Genomic DNA, 20,094 nt, shown 5'->3' with positions numbered 1-20,094 from the left:
GTCTATAGGGAGGGGTCCATAGGGATGGGGTCCATAGGGATGGGGTCTATAGGGATGGGGTCCATAGAGATGGGGTCTATAGGGATGGGTCCATAGGGATGGGTCCATAGAGATGGGGTCTATAGGGATGGGTCCATAGGGATGGGGTCTATAGGGATGGGTCCATAGGGATGGGGTCTATAGGGATGGGTCCATAGGGATGGGGTCCATAGAGATGGGGTCTATAGGGATGGGTCCATAGGGATGGGGTCCATGGGGATGGGGTCCATAGGGATGGGGTCCATGGGGATGGGGTCTATAGGGATGGGGTCTATAGGGATGGGTCCATAGAGATGGGGTCTATAGGGATGGGTCCATGGGGATGGGGTCTATAGGGATGGGGTCCATAGGCATGGGTCCATAGGGATGGGGTCTATAGGGATGGGTCCATGGGGATGGGGTCCATAGGGATGGGGTCTATAGGGATGGGGTCCATGGGGATGGGGTCCATGGGGATGGGTCTATAGGGATGGGGTCCATGGGGATGGGGTCTATAGGGATGGGTCCATAGGGATGGGTTCTATAGGGATGGGGTCTATAGGGATGGGTCCATAGAGATGGGGTCTATAGGGATGGGGTCCATAGGCATGGGTCCATAGGGATGGGGTCTATAGGGATGGGTCCATGGGCATGGGATGGGGGGATGGGGTCTATAGGGATGGGGTCCATAGGCATGGGTCCATAGGGATGGGGTCTATAGGGATGGGTCCATGGGCATGGGGTCTATAGGGATGGGTCCATGGGGATGGGGTCTATAGGGATGGGGTCCATAGAGATGGGGTCTATAGGGATGGGTCCATAGGGATGGGGTCCATGGGGATGGGTCCATAGGGATGGGGTCCATGGGGCTGGGGTCTATGGGGATGGGGTCCATGGGGATGGGTCTATAGGGATGGGTCCATAGGGATGGGGTCTATAGGGATGGGTCCATAGGGATGGGGTCCATGGGGATGGGGTTCATCGGGACGGGGTCCATAGGGACCTGTTGGGTGCCGATGGGGGCCTGTTGGGTGCTGCTGGGGACCTGTTGGGTGCCGATGGGGACCTGTTGGGTGCCGATGGGGGCCTGTTGGGTGCTGCTGGGGACCTGTTGGGTGCCGATGGGGACCTGTTGGGTGCTGATGGGGACCTGTTGGGTGCTGATGGGGACCTGTTGGGTGCTGCTGGGGACCTGTTGGGTGCCAGCGGGGACCTGTTGGGTGCTGATGGGGACCTGTTGGGTGCTGCTGGGGACCTGTTGGGTGCCGGTGGGGACCTGTTGGGTGCTGCTGGGGACCTGCTGGGTGCCGGTGGGGACCTTTTGGGTTCTGCTGGGGACCTGTTGGGTGCCGGTGGGGACCTGTTGGGTGCCGATGGGGACCTGTTGGGTGCCGCTGGGGACCTGTTGGGTGCCGATGGGGACCTGTTGGGTGCTAATGGGGACCTGTTGGGTGCCGTTGGGGACCTGTTGGGTGCTGCTGGGGACCTGTTGGGTGCTGCTGGGGACCTGTTGGGTGCCGTTGGGGACCTGTTGGGTGCTGCTGGGGACCTGTTGGGTGCCGATGGGGACCTGTTGGGTGCTGCTGGGGACCTGTTGGGTGCTGCTGGGGACCTGTTGGGTGCTGCTGGGGACCTGTTGGGTGCTGCTGGGGACCTGTTGGGTGCTGATGGGGACCTGTTGGGTGCTGCTGGGGACCTGTTGGGTGCCGATGGGGACCTGTTGGGTGCCGGCGGGGACCTGTTGGGTGCCGCTGGGGACCTGTTGGGTGCTGCTGGGGACCTGTTGGGTGCCGGCGGGGACCTGTTGGGTGCTAGTGGGGACCTGTTGGGTGCCGCTGGGGACCTGTTGGGTGCTGGTGGGGACCTGTTGGGTGCCGGTGGGGACCTGTTGGGTGTTGATGGGGACCTGTTGGGTACCGGCGGGGACCTGTTGGGTGCTAATGGGGACCTGTTGGGTGCTGATGGGGACCTGTTGGGTGCTGATGGGGACCTGTTGGGTACCGGCGGGGACCTGTTGGGTGCCGGCGGGGACCTGTTGGGTGCTGATGGGGACCTGTTGGGTGCCGCTGGGGACCTGTTGGGTGCTGATGGGGACCTGTTGGGTGCTGATGGGGACCTGTTGGGTGCCGCTGGGGACCTGTTGGGTGCTGATGGGGACCTGTTGTCACTGTGTCCTGGGTGCTGGGTATAGGGTGCAGGATGTGAACCCCTCCCCATGGAGCTGGCACGCACACGCACACACGCACATGCACACACACATGTACACACATGAACACACACATGTACACACATGCACACACATGTACACACACACATGCACACACACACATGCACACACACATGTACACACACATGCACACACACGCACACACATGTACACACACATGTACACACATGCACACACACGCATGTACACACATGCACACACACATGTACACACACGCACACACACGCATGTACACACATGCACACACACATGTACACACACACGCACACACACACATGTACACACATGCACACACACACGCACACACATGTACACACACATGTACACACATGCACACACACACATGTACACACATGTACACACACACGCACACACACATGTACACACATGCACACAGGGTCCCTACGGCACCCATAGCACAGGGCCCCTACGGCACCCATAGCACAAGGTCCCTACGGCACCCATAGCACAGGGCCCCTATGGCACCCATAGCACAGGGTCCCCCACAGCAAAAGACCCCTACGGCACCCATAGCACGGGGCCCCTACGGCACCCATAGCACAGGGTCCCTACGGCACCCATAGCACGGGGCCCCTACGGCACCCATAGCACAGGGCCCCTACGGCACCCATAGCACAGGGTCCCTATGGCACCCATAGCACCCATAGCACAGGGCCCCTATGGCACCCATAGCACAGGGTCCCTATGGCACCCATAGCACCCATAGCACAGGGCCCCTACGGCACCCATAGCACAGGGTCCCGATGGCACCCATAGCACCCATAGCACAGGGCCCCTATGGCACCCATAGCACAGCGTCCCTATCGCACCCATAGCACAGGGCCCCTACGGCACCCATAGCACAGGGTCCCTACAGCACCCATAGCACAGGGCCCCTATAGAACAGCGTCCCTAACGCACCCATAGCACAGGGCCCCTACGGCACCCATAGCACAGGACCCCTACGGCACCCATAGCACAAGCTCCCTACCGCACCCATAGCACAGGGCCCCTACGGCACCCATAGCACAAGCTCCCTACAGCACCCATAGCACAGGGTCGCTACGGCACCCATAGCACAGGGTCCCTACGGCACCCATAGCACAGGGTCCCTATGGCACCCATAGCACAGGGACCCTACGGCACCCATAGCACCCATAGCACAGGGCCCCTATGGCACCCATAGCACAGGGTCCCTATGGCACCCATAGCACCCATAGCACAGGGCCCCTACGGCACCCATAGCACAGGGTCCCGATGGCACCCATAGCACCCATAGCACAGGGCCCCTATGGCACCCATAGCACAGCGTCCCTATCGCACCCATAGCACAGGGCCCCTACGGCACCCATAGCACAGGGTCCCTACAGCACCCATAGCACAGGGCCCCTACGGCACCCATAGAACAGCGTCCCTAACGCACCCATAGCACAGGGCCCCTACGGCACCCATAGCACAGGACCCCTACGGCACCCATAGCACAAGCTCCCTACGGCACCCATAGCACAGGGCCCCTACGGCACCCATAGCACAAGCTCCCTACAGCACCCATAGCACAGGGTCCCTACGGCACCCATAGCACAGGGTCCCTACGGCACCCATAGCACAGGGTCCCTATGGCACCCATAGCACCCATAGCACAGGGCCCCTATGGCACCCATAGCACAAGGTCCCTATGGCACCCATAGCACAGGGCCCCTATGGCACCCATAGCACAGGGTTGCTACGGCACCCATAGCACAGGGTCCCTACGGCACCCATAGCACAGGGTCCCTATGGCACCCATAGCACAGGGACCCTACGGCACCCATAGCACAGGGTCCCTACGGCACCCATAGCACAGGGTCCCTACGGCACCCCTAGCCCCCCTAGCACCCACAGCGCCCCCCGCTGCCCGCAGGCTGCGCTTCCTGGTGAAGCAGCTGGACTCGGGCGAGGTGAACGTGGAGGAGCTGAAGCGGAACCTGGAGTACGCGGCCTCCCTGCTCGAGGCCGTTTACATCGACGAGACCCGGTGAGGGGGCGCCACCATTGACCCACATTGACCCACATTGACCCCCATTGACCACCATTGACCACCATTAACCCCCATTGACCACCATTGACCACCATTGATCACCATTGACCCCCATTGACCACCATTGATCAGCATTGATCACCATTGACCACCATTGATCACCATTGACCTCCATTGACCACCATTGACCACCACTGACCACCATTGATCACCATTGACCACCATTGACCTCCATTGACCTCCATTGATCACCATTGACCTCCATTGACCACCATTGACCTCCATTGACCTCCATTGACCCCCATTGACCACCATTGATCAGCATTGATCACCATTGACCACCATTGATCACCATTGACCTCCATTGACCACCATTGACCTCCATTGATCACCATTGACCAACATTGACCACCATTGATCACCATTGACCTCCATTGACCACCATTGACCACCATTGACCTCCATTGACCAGCATTGACCAGCATTGACCACCATTGACCTCCATTGACCCCCATTAACCCCCGTTGATCCCCATTGACATCCATTGACCACCATTGACCCACATTGACCTCCATTCACCACCATTGACCCACATTGACCTCCATTCACCACCATTGACCACCATTGACCCCCGTTGATCCCCATTGACATCCATTGACCACCATTGATCCCCATTGACCTGCATTGACCACCATTGACCTCCATTGACCCCCATTGACCCCCATTGTCCCCCATTGACCCCCATTGACCCCCATTGACCCCCGTTGACCCCCATTGACCACCATTGACCCCCGTTGACCCCCATTGACCACCATTGTCCCCCATTGTCCCCCATTGACCCCCATTGACCTTGCGGCTGTGCCTCCCCCCCCCCCACCCCGCAGGCAGATGCTGGACACGGAGGATGAGCTGCGGGAGATGGGGTCGGATGCGGCCGTGCCCTCGGAGGTGCGGGACTGGCTGGCGGCCACCTTCACGCAGCAGGCGCGGGCCAAGGGCCGCCGCGCCGAGGAGAAACCCAAGTTCCGCAGCATCGTGCACGCGGTGCAGGCCGGCATCTTCGTGGAGAGGTGGGGATGGGGGCACCGGGGCCGGGGGGCTGGGGGTCACAGAGGGGGCTGAGCGCCCAAGTGGGGCCTCAAGCGTCACAGATGGTGCTGAGCGCCAGGGGGTGGTCCCTTGATGCTTGGGTCCTCAAGTGTAAGGGTCCCCGAGGGGCAAAGAGGGTTCCCAAGCATCACAGAGGGTGCTGAGCACCAGGGGGGCCCCAAGGTCCCAGAGGGTGCTGAGCACCTCAAGTGGGTCCCCAAGCATCACAGAGGGTGCTGAGCGCCCAAGTGGGGCCTCAAGCATCACAGAGGGTGCTGAGCACCAGGGGGTGGTCCCTTGATGCTTGGGTCCTCAAGTGTAAGGGTCCCCAAGGGGCAAAGAGGGTTCCCTAGCATCACAGAGGGTGCTGAGCACCCAAGTGGGGCCTCAAGCATCACAGAAGGTGCTGAGCACCCAAGTGGGTCCCCAAGCATCACAGAGGGTGCTGAGCACCCAAGTGGGGCCCCAAGCATCACAGAGGGTGCTGAGCTCCAGGGGGGTGGTCCCTTGATGCTTGGGTCCTGGGTCCTCAAGTGTAAGGGTCCCCGAGGGGCAAAGAGGGTTCCCAAGCATCACAGAGGGTGCTGAGCACCCAAGTGGGGCCTCAAGCATCACAGAGGGTGCTGAGCACCCAAGTGGGGCCCCAAGCATCACAGAGGGTGCTGAGCACCCAAGTGGGGCCCCAAGCATCACAGAGGGCCATGAGCACCCAAGTGGGGCACCAAGCATCACAGAGGGCCATGAGCACCCAAGTGGGCCCCAAGCATCACAGAGGGTGCTGAGCGCCCGGGGGGGTGGTCCCAAGGGCAAGGTTGGGTGCCTGAGTGCAAGGGTCCTCAAGGACCAAAGAGGGTCCCCAAGGGGCAAAGAGGGTCCCCAAGCATCACAGAGGGTGCTGAGCACCCAGGGGATGATCCCAAGTGCAATGTTGGGTGCCTGAGTGGAAGGGTCCCCAAGGACCAAAGAGGGTCTCCAAGACTGGGTCCCTGAGTGCAAGGGTCCCCAAGGGGCAAAGAGGGTCCCCAAGCATCACAGAGGGTGCTGAGCACCCAAGTGGGTCCCCAAGCACCAAAGCGGGTCCTGAGCACCCAGGGGATGGTCCCAATTGCAAGGATCCCCAAGGACCAAAGAGGGGTCCCTGAGCACCCAGGAACTGTCCCCATCACCAAAGAGGGTCCTGAGCACCCAAGTGGTCCCCAAGCATCAAGGGCTGTCTCCTACCCCCAGGGTTTGTCCCACAGCACCCAAGTGGGTTCCCCAGCACCCACTTTTGCCCCAGCACCCATCTTTGCCCCAGCACCCACCTTTGCCCCAGCACCCACTTTTGCCCCAGCACCCACGTTTGCCCCAGCACCCACGTTTGCCCCAGCACCCACTTTTGCCCCAGCACCCATGTTTGCCCCCAGCACCCACTTTTGCCCCAGCACCCACGTTTGCCCCCAGCACCCACCTTTGCCCCAGCACCCATCTTTGCCCACAGCACCCATCTTTGCCCCAGCACCCACTTTTGCCCCAGCACCCATGTTTACCCCAGCACCCATGTTTGCCCCAGCACCCACTTTTGCCCCAGCACCCATGTTTGCCCCAGCACCCACTTTTGCCCCAGCACCCATGTTTGCCCCAGCACCCACTTTTGCCCCAGCACCCACTTTTGCCCCAGCACCCACTTTTGCCCCAGCACCCATGTTTGCCCCAGCACCCACTTTTGCCCCAGCACCCATGTTTGCCCCCAGCACCCATGTTTGCCCCCAGCACCCATGTTTGCCCCAGCACCCACTTTTGCCCCAGCACCCATGTTTGCCCCCAGCACCCACTTTTGCCCCAGCACCCACTTTTGCCCCAGCACCCATGTTTGCCCCCAGCACCCATGTTTGCCCCCAGCACCCACATCACCCCATCCCTTGCAGGATGCTTCGCCGGTTGTACACAGCCGTGGGGCCCACTTACTCCAGCTCCGTCCTCAACTGCCTGAAGGTACCAGGGGGTGATTGGGGGGGGCACCCCAATTCCCTAGGGATGGATGGATGGGATTTTCCCATGGGAGATGGCACCCGGTGCTGCTGGGCATGGGTGGGCATCACTGGGAATGGTTGGGTACCCCTGGGTAGAGCTCAGCATCCCTGCGCTTCAGTGGCCATCCCTGGGGCATCCCTGAGCATCCCTGCCCTTGGCATCCTTGTGCATCCCTGGTGCATCCCTGCCCTTCTGCATCCCTGTGCATCCCTGTTCATCCCTGTTCATCCCTGAGCATCCCTGCCCTTGGCATCCTTGTGCATCCCTGGTGCATCCCTGGTGCGTCCCTGCCCTTGGGCATCCCTGCTCATCCCTGGTACATCCTTGTGCATCCCTGTGCATCCCTGCCCTTGGCATCCTTGTGCATCCCTGGTGCATCCCTGCCCTTGTGAATCCCTGTGCATCCCTGAGCATCCCTGCCCTTGGCATCCTTGTGCATCCCTTGTGCATCCCTGAGCATCCCTGCCCTTGGCATCCCTGTTCATCCCTGGTACATCCTTGTGCATCCCTGTGCATCCCTGAGCATCCATGCCCCTGTGCATCCCTGTTCATCCCTGGTACATCCTTGTGCATCCCTGAGCATCCCTGGCACATCCCTGTGCATCCTGGGTGCATCCCTTCCATGGCTCAGCATCCCTGTGCTTCAGTGGCCATCCCTGGGGCATCCCTGAGCATCCTTGCCCTTGTGCATCCCTGGTGCATCCCTGATGCATCCCTGGTGCATCCCTGGTGCATCCCTTCCATGGCTCAACATTCCCGAGCTTCCCTGTCCCTTGCTGAGCATCCCATGGGATGTCCTCTCCCATGGTGACACCCCCATGTCCCGTCCCCCCCCCCCCCAAAAGAGCCTCGACGTGTGGTGCTTCGACGTCTTCACGCTGAACCAGATGACGGAGGAGCACTCCCTGAGGACCATCGTCTTCGAGCTCCTCACCCGACACAACCTCAACAGCCGCTTCAAGGTGCGCCCATGCCCCTTGCCCGTGCGCACCCATGGGTGCTGTGGGGGGGGGACCTTTCCATCCATGTATCCGTGCCCCAGATCCCGGCCGTCTTCCTCAACACGCTGCTGGATGCGCTGGAAACGGGCTACGGGAAGTACCGGAATCCCTACCACAACCAGGTCCACGCTGCCGACGTCACCCAGACCGTCCATTGCTTCCTGGTCCGCACGGGCATGTTGGTAGGGTCCCATTTGGGGGTCCCATGGGGGTCCTATGGGGTCTAACGGGGGTCCCGTGCTGTCGCGTGGGTGCCCCGGCCATGCTGGTCCAAGCGATGCTTGTTGCCATGGAGGCGGTGCCACCGTAGCAACGGTGCTGGGATGATGATGGGGAGCGGAAGGGGGGGGGAGCAGGGTGACATTGGGGTGACACACGCACGCACACGTGTCCGCACGCGCCTGCACACGTGTGACACATGCATGTGTGGGTGTCCCCAGCACTACCTGACGGAGCTCGAGGTCCTGGCCATCATCTTCGCCGCCGCCATCCATGACTACGAGCACACGGGCACCACCAACAGCTTCCACATCCAGACCAAGTGAGGGGGGGCGCCGGTGCCGTGGGTGCCGTGGGTGGCATGGAATGGGTGCCATGGGTGCCATGGGTGCCATGGAATGGGTGCCATGAGTGCCGTGGGTGGCGTGCCATGGGTGCCATGGGTGGCATGGAATGGGTGGCATGGGTGGCATGGGTGCCATGGGTGGCGTGCCATGGGTGCCATGGGTGGCATGGAATGGGTGCCATGGGTGCCATGGGTGGCGTGCCATAGCATGGAATGGGTGGCATGGAATGGGTGGCATGGGTGGCATGGGTGCCATGAGTGCCATGGGTGGCGTGCCATGGGTGCCATGGGTGGCATGCCATAGCATGGAATGGGTGCCATGGGTGCCATGGGTGGCATGTCATAGCATGGAATGGGTGGCATGGAATGGGTGGCATGGGTACCATGGGTGCCATGAGTGCCATGGGTGGCGTGCCATGGGTGCCATGGGTGGCATGCCATAGCATGGAATGGGTGGCATGGGTGCCATGGGTGTCATGGCTTAGTGTGGAATGGGTGGCATGGAATGGGTGGCATGGGTGCCATGGGTGGCATGGCTTAGTGTGGAATGGGTGGCATGGAATGGGTGCCATGGGTGGCATGCCATAGCATGGAATAGGTGCCATGGGTGCCATGGGTGGCATGCCATAGCATGGAATGGGTGGCATGGAATGGGTGGCATGTGTGCCATGGGTGGCATGGCTTAGTGTGGAATGGGTGGCATGGAATGGGTGGCATGGGTGCCATGGGTGGCATGGCTTAGTGTGGAATGGGTGGCATGGAATGGGTGGCATGGGTGGCATGGGTGCCATGAGTGCCATGGGTGGCGTGCCATGGGTGCCATGGGTGGCGTGCCATGGGTGCCATGGGTGGCATGGAATGGGTGGCATGGGTGCCATGGGTGGCATGGCTTAGTGTGGAATGGGTGGTGTGGCATGAGCAGGGCAGGGGACCTGCTATGGGCATGGAAAGCAGCACCCTGGGGACACCCAGGACGCCCAATGCCATTGAGAGGGGCAGGATCCAGATGTGCTGGCACCCAATGCCATTGATGGGGCAGGATACAGATGTGCTGGCACCCAATGCCATTGATAGGGGCAGGATACAGATGTGCTGGCACCCAATGCCATTGATGGGGCAGGATACAGATGTGCCTTGGGGGTTCCCAATGCCATTGATGGGGCAGGATACAGATGTGTTGGCACCTTGATGGTACCCAAGGCCATGCCTACAGATGTGTCAGCATCTTGGTGGTACCCAAGGCCACGGATACAGATGTGCTGTCATCTTGGGGGTACCCAATGTCATTGATAGGGGCAGGATACAGATGTGCAGGCACCTTGGTGGTACCCAATGCCACGGATACAGATGCCCCAGCATCTTGATGGTACCCAATGCCATGCATACAGATGTGCCAACACTTTTTTGGTACCCAAGGCCACGAATACAGATGTGCCAACACCTTGGTGGTACCCAGGGCCATGCATACAGATGTGCAGGCACCTTGGTGGTACCCAATGCCACGGATACAGATGCGCCAGCATCTTGATGGTACCCAATGCCATGCATACAGATGTGCCAACACCTTGGTGGTACCCAAGGCCACGGATACAGATGTGCTGTCACCTTGGGGGTACCCAATGTCATTGATAGGGGCAGGATACAGATGTGCTGGCACCTTGGTGGTACCCAAGGCCGTGCATACAGATGTGGCAACACCTTGGTGGTACCCAAGGCCATGCATACAGATGTGCCAACACCTTGGTGGTACCCAAGGCCATGCCTACAGATGCGCCAGCATCTTGATGGTACCCAAGGCCACGGATACCGATGCTCTGCCCCCCATCCCGAGGACACCCCTCTCCCCCCCCCCCATCCCGGTGCTGTCCCCCCCAGGTCCGACTGTGCCATCCTGTACAACGACCGCTCGGTGCTGGAGAACCACCACATCAGCGCCGCCTTCCGGCTCATGCAGGACGAGGAGATGAACATCTTCGTCAACCTCACCAAGGACGAGTTCGCGTAAGGGGGGCTCATCCCCATCGCATCCCCAACTCTTTGGGGGGGGGGGGGGGATGGGGGGGTGTGGATGGGGTGGCAGGGGGGGGCTGATGCTGTTTCCCCCCCCTTCCCTTCTCCTTGGGGTGCAGGGAGCTGCGGGCGCTGGTGATCGAGATGGTGCTGGCCACCGACATGTCCTGCCACTTCCAGCAGGTCAAGAGCATGAAGACGGCGCTGCAGCAGCTCGAGAGGTGAGTGCCGATGGACCCCATCGCTGTGGATGAGGGGGGGTTAAAGGGGGGGATCAGGCTCGGTTTGGGGGTTAAAAGGGGGGGGATCAAGGTTGGTTTTGTGGTGAAAAGGGGGGGATCAAGCTCGGTTTTGGGGTGAAAAGGGGGGGATCAAGCTCGGTTTTAGGTTTAAAAGGGGAGATCAAGCTCGGTTGTGGGGTTAAAAGGGGGGGATCAAGCTCGGTTGTGGGGTTAAAAGAGGGGACTCAAGCTCAATTTGGGGTTAAAGGGGGGGATCAAGCTTGGTTTTGGGTTTAAAAGGGGGGGATCAAGGTTTGTTTTGGGGTAAAAGGGGGGGATCAAGCTCGGTTTTGGGTTTAAAAGGGGGGATCAAGCTCAGTTTTGGGTTTAAAAGGGGGGATCAAGCTCGGTTTTGGGGTTAAAAGGGGGGGGATCAAGCTCGGTTTTGGGTTTAAAAGAGGGGGATCAAGCTCGGTTTTGGGGTTAAAAGAGGGGACTCAAGCTCAATTTGGGGTTAAAGGGGGGGATCAAGCTCGGTTTTGGGTTTAAAAGCGGGGATCAAGCTCGGTTTTGGGTTTAAAAGGGGGGGATCAAGCTCGGTTGTGGGGTTAAAAGAGGGGACTCAAGCTCAATTTGGGGTGAAAAGGGGGGATCAAGCTCGGTTTTGGGTTTAAAAGGGGGGATCAAGCTCGGTTTTGGGTTTAAAAGGGGGGGATCAAGCTCGGTTGTGGGGTTAAAAGAGGGGACTCAAGCTCAATTTGGGGTTAAAGGGAGGGATCAAGCTCAGTTTTAGGTTTAAAAGGGGGGGGATCAAGCTCGGTTTTGGGTTTAAAAGCGGGGATCAAGCTCGGTTTTGGGTTTAAAAGGGGGGGATCAAGCTCGGTTTTGGGTTTAAAAGGGGGGATCAAGCTCGGTTTTGGGTTTAAAAGGGGGGATCAAGCTCGGTTTTGGGTTTAAAAGGGGGGATCAAGCTCGGTTTTGGGGTGAAAAGGGGGGATCAAGCTCGGTTTTAGGTTTAAAAGGGGAGATCAAGCTCGGTTGTGGGGTTTAAAAGGGGGATCAAGCTCGGTTTTGGGTTTAAAAGGGGGGGATCAAGCTCGGTTTTAGGTTTAAAAGGGGAGATCAAGCTCGGTTTTGGGTTTAAAAGGGGAGATCAAGCTCGGTTGTGGGGTGGGGGGGATCAAGCTCGGTTTTAGGTTTAAAAGGGGGGATCAAGCTCGGTTTTGGGTTTAAAAGGGGGGGATCAAGCTCGGTTTTGGGGTGAAAAGGGGGGGATCAAGCTCGGTTTTGGGTTTAAAAGGGGGGATCAAGCTCGGTTTTGGGGTCCCCCCCTCTTCACCAGGATCGACAAGTCCAAGGTGCTGTCGCTGCTGCTGCACGCGGCCGACATCAGCCACCCCACCAAGCAGTGGTCGGTGCACAGCCGCTGGACCAAGGCCCTTATGGAGGAGTTCTTCCGGCAGGTAGGGCCAGGTGTGGGGCTGGGATAAAGGGGGGGGGGGATGAGACATGGATGGATGATGGATGATGGATGGATGGATGGATGGATGATGGATGGATGGATGATGGATGATGCATGGATGATGGATGGATGGATGATGGATGGATGATGGATGGATGGATGATGGATGGATGATGGATGATGCATGGATGATGGATGATGGATGATGGATGATGGATGATGGATGGATGGATGGATGGATGGATGGATGGATGGATGATGGATGGATGATGGATGATGGATGGATGGATGGATGGATGGATGATGGATGGATGATGGATGATGGATGATGGATGGATGGATGGATGGATGGATGATGGATGGATGATGGATGATGGATGATTGATGGATGATGGATGGAGGGATGATGGGTAGAGGGATGATGGATGGATGATGGATGGAGGGATGGATGGATGGATGGATGGATGGATGGATGGATGGATGATGGATGATGGATGATGGATGATGGATGATGGATGGATGATGGATGATGGATGATGGATGGATGATGGATGATGGATGGATGATGGATGATGGATGGATGATGGATGATGGATGGATGATGGATGATGGATGGATGATGGATGGATGGATGGATGGATGGATGATGGATGGATGGATGGATGGATGATGGATGGATGGATGATGGATGATGGATGATGGATGGATGGATGATGGATGGATGATGGATGGATGATGGATGGATGGATGATGGATGGATGGATGATGGATGGATGATGGATGATGGATGATGGATGGATGATGGATGGATGGATGATGGATGGATGGATGATGGATGGATGGATGATGGATGGATGGATGGATGATTGATGGATGGATGGATGGATGGATGGATGGATGATGGATGATGGATGGATGGATGATGGATGGATGATGGATGATGGATGATGGATGGATGGATGGATGGATGATGGATGATGATGGATGGATGATGGATGGATGATGGATGGATGGATGATGGATGATGGATGGATGGATGGATGGATGGATGATGGATGGATGATGGATGGATGATGGATGGATGATGGATGGATGATGGATGGATGGATGATGGATGGATGGATGTGGGCATCCCGTGCGGATGCGGCTCCCTTGTGTTGCCAGGGGGACAAAGAAGCCGAGCTGGGGCTCCCCTTCTCACCGCTCTGCGACCGCACGTCCACACTGGTGGCCCAGTCCCAGATTGGTGAGTGGGGATGGATGGGGAGGGATGGAGAAGCCCCCCCACCCCACACCCCCCATAGGGGGTGTCCCCGTTGTCACCGTGTCCCTGCCCCATGCCAGGCTTCATCGACTTCATCGTGGAGCCCACCTTCTCCGTGCTGACCGACGTGGCGGAGAGGATGGTGCTGCCCGCGGCCGAGGAGGGCACCAAGGGCAATGGCAACGCCGTGGGCAACCAGCAGGGCAGGTTGGTTGGGGACACCCGAGGTCACCCAGATGTGCTGGTGCCCAATGTCATTGATGGGGCAGGATACAGATGTGCTGGTGCCCAGTGTCATTGATGGGGCAGGATACAGATGTGCTGGTGCCCAGTGTCATTGATGGGGCAGGATACAGATGTGCTGGTACCCAATGTCATTGATGGGACAGGATACAGATGTGCTGGTACCCAATTTCATTGATGGGGAAGGATACAGATGTGCTGGTACCCAATTTCATTGATGGGGAAGGATACAGATGTGCTAGTACCCAATGTCATTGATGGGACAGGATACAGATGTGCTGGTACCCAATTTCATTGATGGGGAAGGATACAGATGTGCTAGTACCCAATGTCATTGATGGGACAGGATACAGATGTGCTGGTACCCAATTTCATTGATACGGACAGGATACAGATGTGCTGGTACCCAATGTCATTGATGAGGCAGGATACAGATGTGCTGGTACCCAATGTCATTGATGGGTCAGGATACAGATGTGCTGGTACCCAATTTCATTGATGGGGAAGGATACAGATGTGCTGGTACCCAATGTCATTGATGAGGAAGGATACAGATGTGCTGGTACCCAATGTCATTGATGGGACAGGATACAGATGTGCTGGTACCCAAAGTCATTGATACGGACAGGATACAGATGTGCTGGTACCCAATGTCATTGATGAGGCAGGATACAGATGTGCTGGTACCCAATGTCATTGATGGGTCAGGATACAGATGTGCTGGTACCAATGTCATTGATGGGGCAGGATACAGATGTGCTGGTACCTGTGCCATTGATGGGGAAGGATACAGATGTGCTGGTACCTATGTCATTGATACGGGCAGGATACAGATGTGCTGGTACCAATGTCATTGATACGGACAGGATACAGATGTGCTGGTACCAGTGCCATTGATGGGGAAGGATACAGATGTGCTGGTACCAGTGTCATTGATACGGGCAGGGTACAGATGTGCTGGTACCCAAAGTCATTGATACGGACAGGATACAGATGTGCTGGTACCCAGTGTTATTGATGGGGAAGGAAACAGATGTGCTGGTACCAATGTCATTGATGGGGCAGGATACAGATGTGCTGGTACCAAAGTCATTGATGGGGCAGGATAGAGATGTACCAGCACCCTGGGAGTACCCAATGCCATTGACATGGGCAGGGTACAGATGTGCTGTCACCCTGGTCTCACCCAATGCCATTGGCAGGGTCAGGACACAGATGTGCCGCCCCCCTGGGGACACCCAAGGTGTCCTTTGCCTCAGTTTCCCCTTCCCTATGGGATGTTGGTGGGGCCCAGCCTGGGCTCGGGGCTCGGGGGGGGTGTCCCCACTCCATTGGGAGCAGCGGAGGCTCCGGTCCTGGTCCCAGCGGTCCCTGTCCCCCAGCTCGCAGTGGCGGCAGCCGGGCCTGGATGAACACGTGGACGTGGGGGACGTCAAGGCCAACCTGGCCACCTTCCGCTCCACGTGGCTCAAGTACCTGCAGGAGAACAAGCAGAAGTGGAAGGAGCGGGCAGCGAGCGGTAGGTGACGGCCACCATGGCCACTATGGACACCATGTGGTCACCAGGCCACCATGGACACCATGGCCATAATGGTCACAATGGCCACCATGGCCACAATGGGCACCATGGGCATCAAAGTCATCATAGCCACCATGGACACCATACGGTCACCAGGTCACCATAGCCACTATGGCCACCATGGACACCATGTGGTCACCAGGCCACCATGGACACCATGGCCATAATGGTCACAATGGCCACCATGGCCACAATGAGCACCATGGGCATCGTAGTCATCATAGCCACCATGGGACACCATGTGGTCACCAGGCCACCATGGACACCATGGCCATAATGGTCACAATGGCCACCATGACCACAATGGGCACAATGGCCACCATGGCCACAATGGGCACCGTGGGCATCATAGTCATCATAGCCACCATGGACACCATACGGTCACCAGGTCACCATAGCCACTATGGCCACCATGGACACCATGTGGTCACCAGGCCACCATGGGCACCATGGCCATAATGGTCACAATGGCCACCATGGCCACAATGGGCACCATGGGCATCGTAGTCATCATAGCCACCATGGGACACCATGTGGTCACCAGGCCACCAGGCACCATGGCCATGGTCACAATGGCCACCATGACCACAATGGGCACAATGGCCACCATGGCCACAATGGGCACCATGGGCATCATAGTCATCATAGCCACCATGGACACCATACGGTCACCAGGTCACCATAGCCACTATGGCCACCATGGACACCATGTGGTCACCAGGCCACCATGGACACCATGGCCATAATGGTCACAATGGCCATCATGGCCACAGTGGTCACCATGGCCACAATGGTCATCATAGCCACCATGGGCATTGTAGTCATCATAGCCACCATGGACACCATGTGGTCACCAGGCCACCATAGCCACTATGGCCACTATGGACACAATGGTCACAATGGCTATCATGGCCTCAATGGTCATCATGGACACTGTGGCCACAATGGTCACCATGGACACCATGCGGTCACCAGGCCACCATAACTACTGTGGCCACCATGGCCACAATGGTCACCATGGGCATCATAGCCACCATGGATACCATGTGGCCACCAGGCCACCATAGCCACTGTGGCCACCATGGACACCATGGCCACAATAGTCATCATAGCCACCATGGACACCATGCGGTCACCAGGCCACCATAGCCACCATGACCACCATGGCCACCATGGCCACTATGGCCACAATGTTCATCACAGCTACCATAGCCACCATGAACACCATGGTCACATTGGCCACTATGGTCACCATTGTCACCATGGCCACAATGGTCACCATGGTCATCATAGCCACTATGACCACCATGGACACCATGTGGTCACCAGGCCACCATGGCCATGATGGCCACAATGGTCACCATGGTCATCATAGCCACCATGACCACCATGGACACCATGGCCACTATGGTCACTATGGCCACAATGGTCACCATGGCCACCATGTAGTCACCAGGCCACCATGGCCACTATGCTCACTATGGCCACAATGGTCATCATAGCCACCCTGACCACCATGGATACCATGGCCACTATGGTCACCATGGTCATCATAGCCACCATGACCACCACGGACACCATGGCCACTACGGTCACCATGGTCATCATAGCCACCATGACCACCATGGCCACCACGGTCGCTATGGCCACAATGGTCATCATAGCCACCATGACCACCATGGACACCATGGCCACTACGGTCACCATGGTCATCATAGCCACCATGACCACCATGGACACCATGGCCACTACGGTCACCATGGTCATCATAGCCACCATGACCACCATGGACACCATGGCCACTATGGTCACAATGGTCATCATAGCCACCATGACCACCATGGACACCATGGCCACTATGGTCACCATGGTCATCATAGCCACCATGACCACCATGGCCACCATGGCCACTATGGCCACAACGGTCACCATTGCCACCATGACCACCATGGACACCATGGCCACTATGGCCACAACGGTCACCATTGCCACCATGACTACCATGGCCACTGTGGTTACCATGGCCACTACGGTCACCATGGTCACCATTGCCACCATGACCACCATGACCACCATGGCCACTGTGGTTACCATGGCCACTACGGTCACCATGGTCATCATAGCCACCATGACCACCATGGCCACCACGGTTGCTATGGCCACAACGGTCACCATTGCCACCATGGCCAGCACATCCCATGATGGGCTCCCCCAGTCTATGGGGCTGAGCCGGGGGTCAGCAGCCCCCTTCCATCCCCACGTCCCTCCCTAGGCATCACGGACCAGTCATCCATTGATGAGCTCTCACCCAGCGAGGAGCAGCCGGGGCCCGACCAGCACCGGCACAACGGGGACGTGGAATAACGCCGGGAAGAGCGAGGTGGGAACACCGGGAACACCGGGAACACCGGGAGGGGGTGGTGGTGGTGGTGGCAGCAGCATCGCTGTGACCCCATACCCATCCCCGTGCCGCCAGGTCCTCATCCAGCCAAGTGCCACCGTCTCACCCAAAGTCTTTGACACCATCGAGCCCAGCCCCATCCACAGGGACGGAGCCGCCCGGGGACGCGCAAGGATCGGTGCCGGGAGCATTCCCGGGATGGGGACCCCCGGAGCATCCCCCCCCCCCCCCCACTTTACCATGGGCCTGTTTTGAGCCGGTCCCCGGGGCCGGTGGCACCGAGCCTGTCACTGCCACAGCGAACCCAAGGGGTTCGGGCCACAACGATGGCTTTTTAATAGAGCTTCTCCTCGCCCCAGTGCTGGGGGGGGGACACACACGCACACATGGGGGCACCCATGGCACCGCTGCCCTGCTGGGGGCACCCGGTGATGGGCGTCCCCATTGCAACCCCCAAAGGGTGGCACGTCCCCTGTGGGGCGCCTCAAGGGGGTCCCCTGGGCTCCTGCCCTATGGGATACGGGGCAGGGAGGTGGTGATGGGGCTGGAGCGGGAGCTGGGAATGGGGTGGAGGTGGCAGGACCAGCCCCTGGCTCTGGTGTGGTGTCTGTGTGTCCCCCCCCAGCTGGTGTCCCCCCAGGGTCCCCCAGCTCCAGGGTGCTTCCAGTATCAGTGGCTCCAGCAGTGCCCTTGGTATCCCCCTTCCCTGCTTCCTCCTGCCCTGCTCTGCCTCCAGCATCCTCCAGCACCCCATGGGCCTGGAGCATCCTCCTGCATCCCATGGGCCTGGAGCATCCTCCTGCATCCCATGGACCTGGAGCATCCTCCTGCATCCCATGGGCATGGAGCATCCTCCTGCATCCCATGGACCTGGAGCATCCTCCTGCATCCCATGGGCATGGAGCATCCTCCTGCATCCCATGGGCCTGGAGCATCCTCCTGCATCCCATGGGCATGGAGCATCCTCCTGCATCCCATGGGCCTGGAGCATCCTCCTGCATCCCAGTGTCCCTTGAGCATCCTCCAGCAATCCCGGCTCTGGTGTGCTCGAGCATCTTCCAGCTCCGGCATCCTCCTGCACTGGCATCCCGGCTCCCAGTGTCCCTCCAGCATCCTGGTCCTGGTGTGCTTTGAGCATCCTCCAGCATCCCAGCTCCAGCGTGCTCCAGCATCTTCCAGCTCTGGCATCCCAGCTCCCAGTGTCCCTCCAGTACCCTCTGCCATCCTGGTCCCAGTGTGCATCCAACAGCTCCCAGCATCCCGGCTCCGGTGTGCCTGGACCCTCCTCTGGCACCCGGCTCTGGTGCGCTCGAGCATCCTCCAGCTCCAGCATCCTCCCGCTCTGGTCCCCAAGCTCGGGTGTGCCTTGAGCATCCCAGCTCCTGGCATTCCATGAGCATCCTCCAGCATCCCAGTGTGCCTCGAGCATCCTCCAGCTCCAGCATCCTCCTGCCCTGGCATCCTTGTGCATCCCTCGAGCATCCTTTGGCATCCTGGTGTGCTCCGAGCATCCTTTGGCATCCCGGTGTGCTCTGAGCATCCTTTGGTATCCCGGTGTGCTCTGAGCATCCTTTGGCATCCCGGTGTGCTCCGAGCATCCTTTGGCATCCCGGTGTGCTCTGAGCATCCTTTGGCATCCCTGTGTGCTCCGAGCATCCTTTGGCATCCCGGTGTGCTCTGAGCATCCTTTGGCATCCCGGTGTGCTCCGAGCATCCTTTGGCATCCCGGTGTGCTCCGAGCATCCTTTGGTATCCCGGTGTGCTCCGAGCATCCTTTGGCATCCCGGTGTGCTCTGAGCATCCTTTGGTATCCTGGTGTGCTCTGAGCATCCTTTGGCATCCCGGTGTGCTCTGAGCATCCTTTGGTATCCCGGTGTGCTCTGAGCATCCTTTGGTATCCCGGTGTGCTCTGAGCATCCTCCAGCATCCTGGTGTGCTCCGAGCATCCTTTGGCATCCCGGTGTGCTCCGAGCATCCTCCGACA

The 20,094-nt window shown here is 58.6% G+C and overlaps 1 protein-coding gene across 1 annotated transcript; it reads left to right on the top strand.

The window, feature by feature from the left end:
* Nucleotides 1-4,129: 4,129 nt before the first annotated feature.
* On the top strand, nt 4,130-18,471 carry PDE1B (phosphodiesterase 1B). The gene is made up of 14 exons (XM_062637201.1): nt 4,130-4,259; nt 5,147-5,332; nt 7,259-7,325; nt 8,210-8,326; nt 8,407-8,547; nt 8,806-8,906; nt 10,806-10,931; nt 11,060-11,161; nt 12,504-12,624; nt 13,788-13,869; nt 13,968-14,094; nt 15,513-15,649; nt 17,982-18,089; nt 18,186-18,471. Exons 2-13 carry the CDS (start codon nt 5,151-5,153, stop codon nt 18,071-18,073), a joined length of 1,395 nt encoding a protein of 464 aa, XP_062493185.1. The 5' UTR covers nt 4,130-4,259; nt 5,147-5,150; the 3' UTR covers nt 18,074-18,089; nt 18,186-18,471.
* The last annotated feature ends 1,623 nt before the right edge of the window (nt 18,472-20,094 follow it).

The sequence above is a fragment of the Pezoporus occidentalis genome, unplaced genomic scaffold, assembly GCF_034315485.1.
Source record: "Pezoporus occidentalis ecotype Australia unplaced genomic scaffold, CSIRO_AGI_Poc_V1 ctg509, whole genome shotgun sequence".
Classification (NCBI taxonomy): domain Eukaryota; kingdom Metazoa; phylum Chordata; class Aves; order Psittaciformes; family Psittacidae; genus Pezoporus; species Pezoporus occidentalis.
Note: the sequence above shows the minus strand (reverse complement) of the source record. Positions and strands in the feature narration are given on the sequence as shown.

What these genes read in the sequence shown, in the direction of transcription:
- PDE1B (XM_062637201.1), top strand. Translation starts at nt 5,151, where the DNA reads ATGCTGGACACGGAGGATGAGCTGCGGGAGATGGGGTCGGATGCGGCC. An exon ending in GCGCTGCAGCAGCTCGAGAG is followed by an intron (nt 11,162 to 12,503) that starts GTGAGTGCCGAT and finishes CCTCTTCACCAG; the next exon opens with GATCGACAAGTCCAAGGTGC. An exon ending in TGGAGGAGTTCTTCCGGCAG is followed by an intron (nt 12,625 to 13,787) that starts GTAGGGCCAGGT and finishes TTGTGTTGCCAG; the next exon opens with GGGGACAAAGAAGCCGAGCT.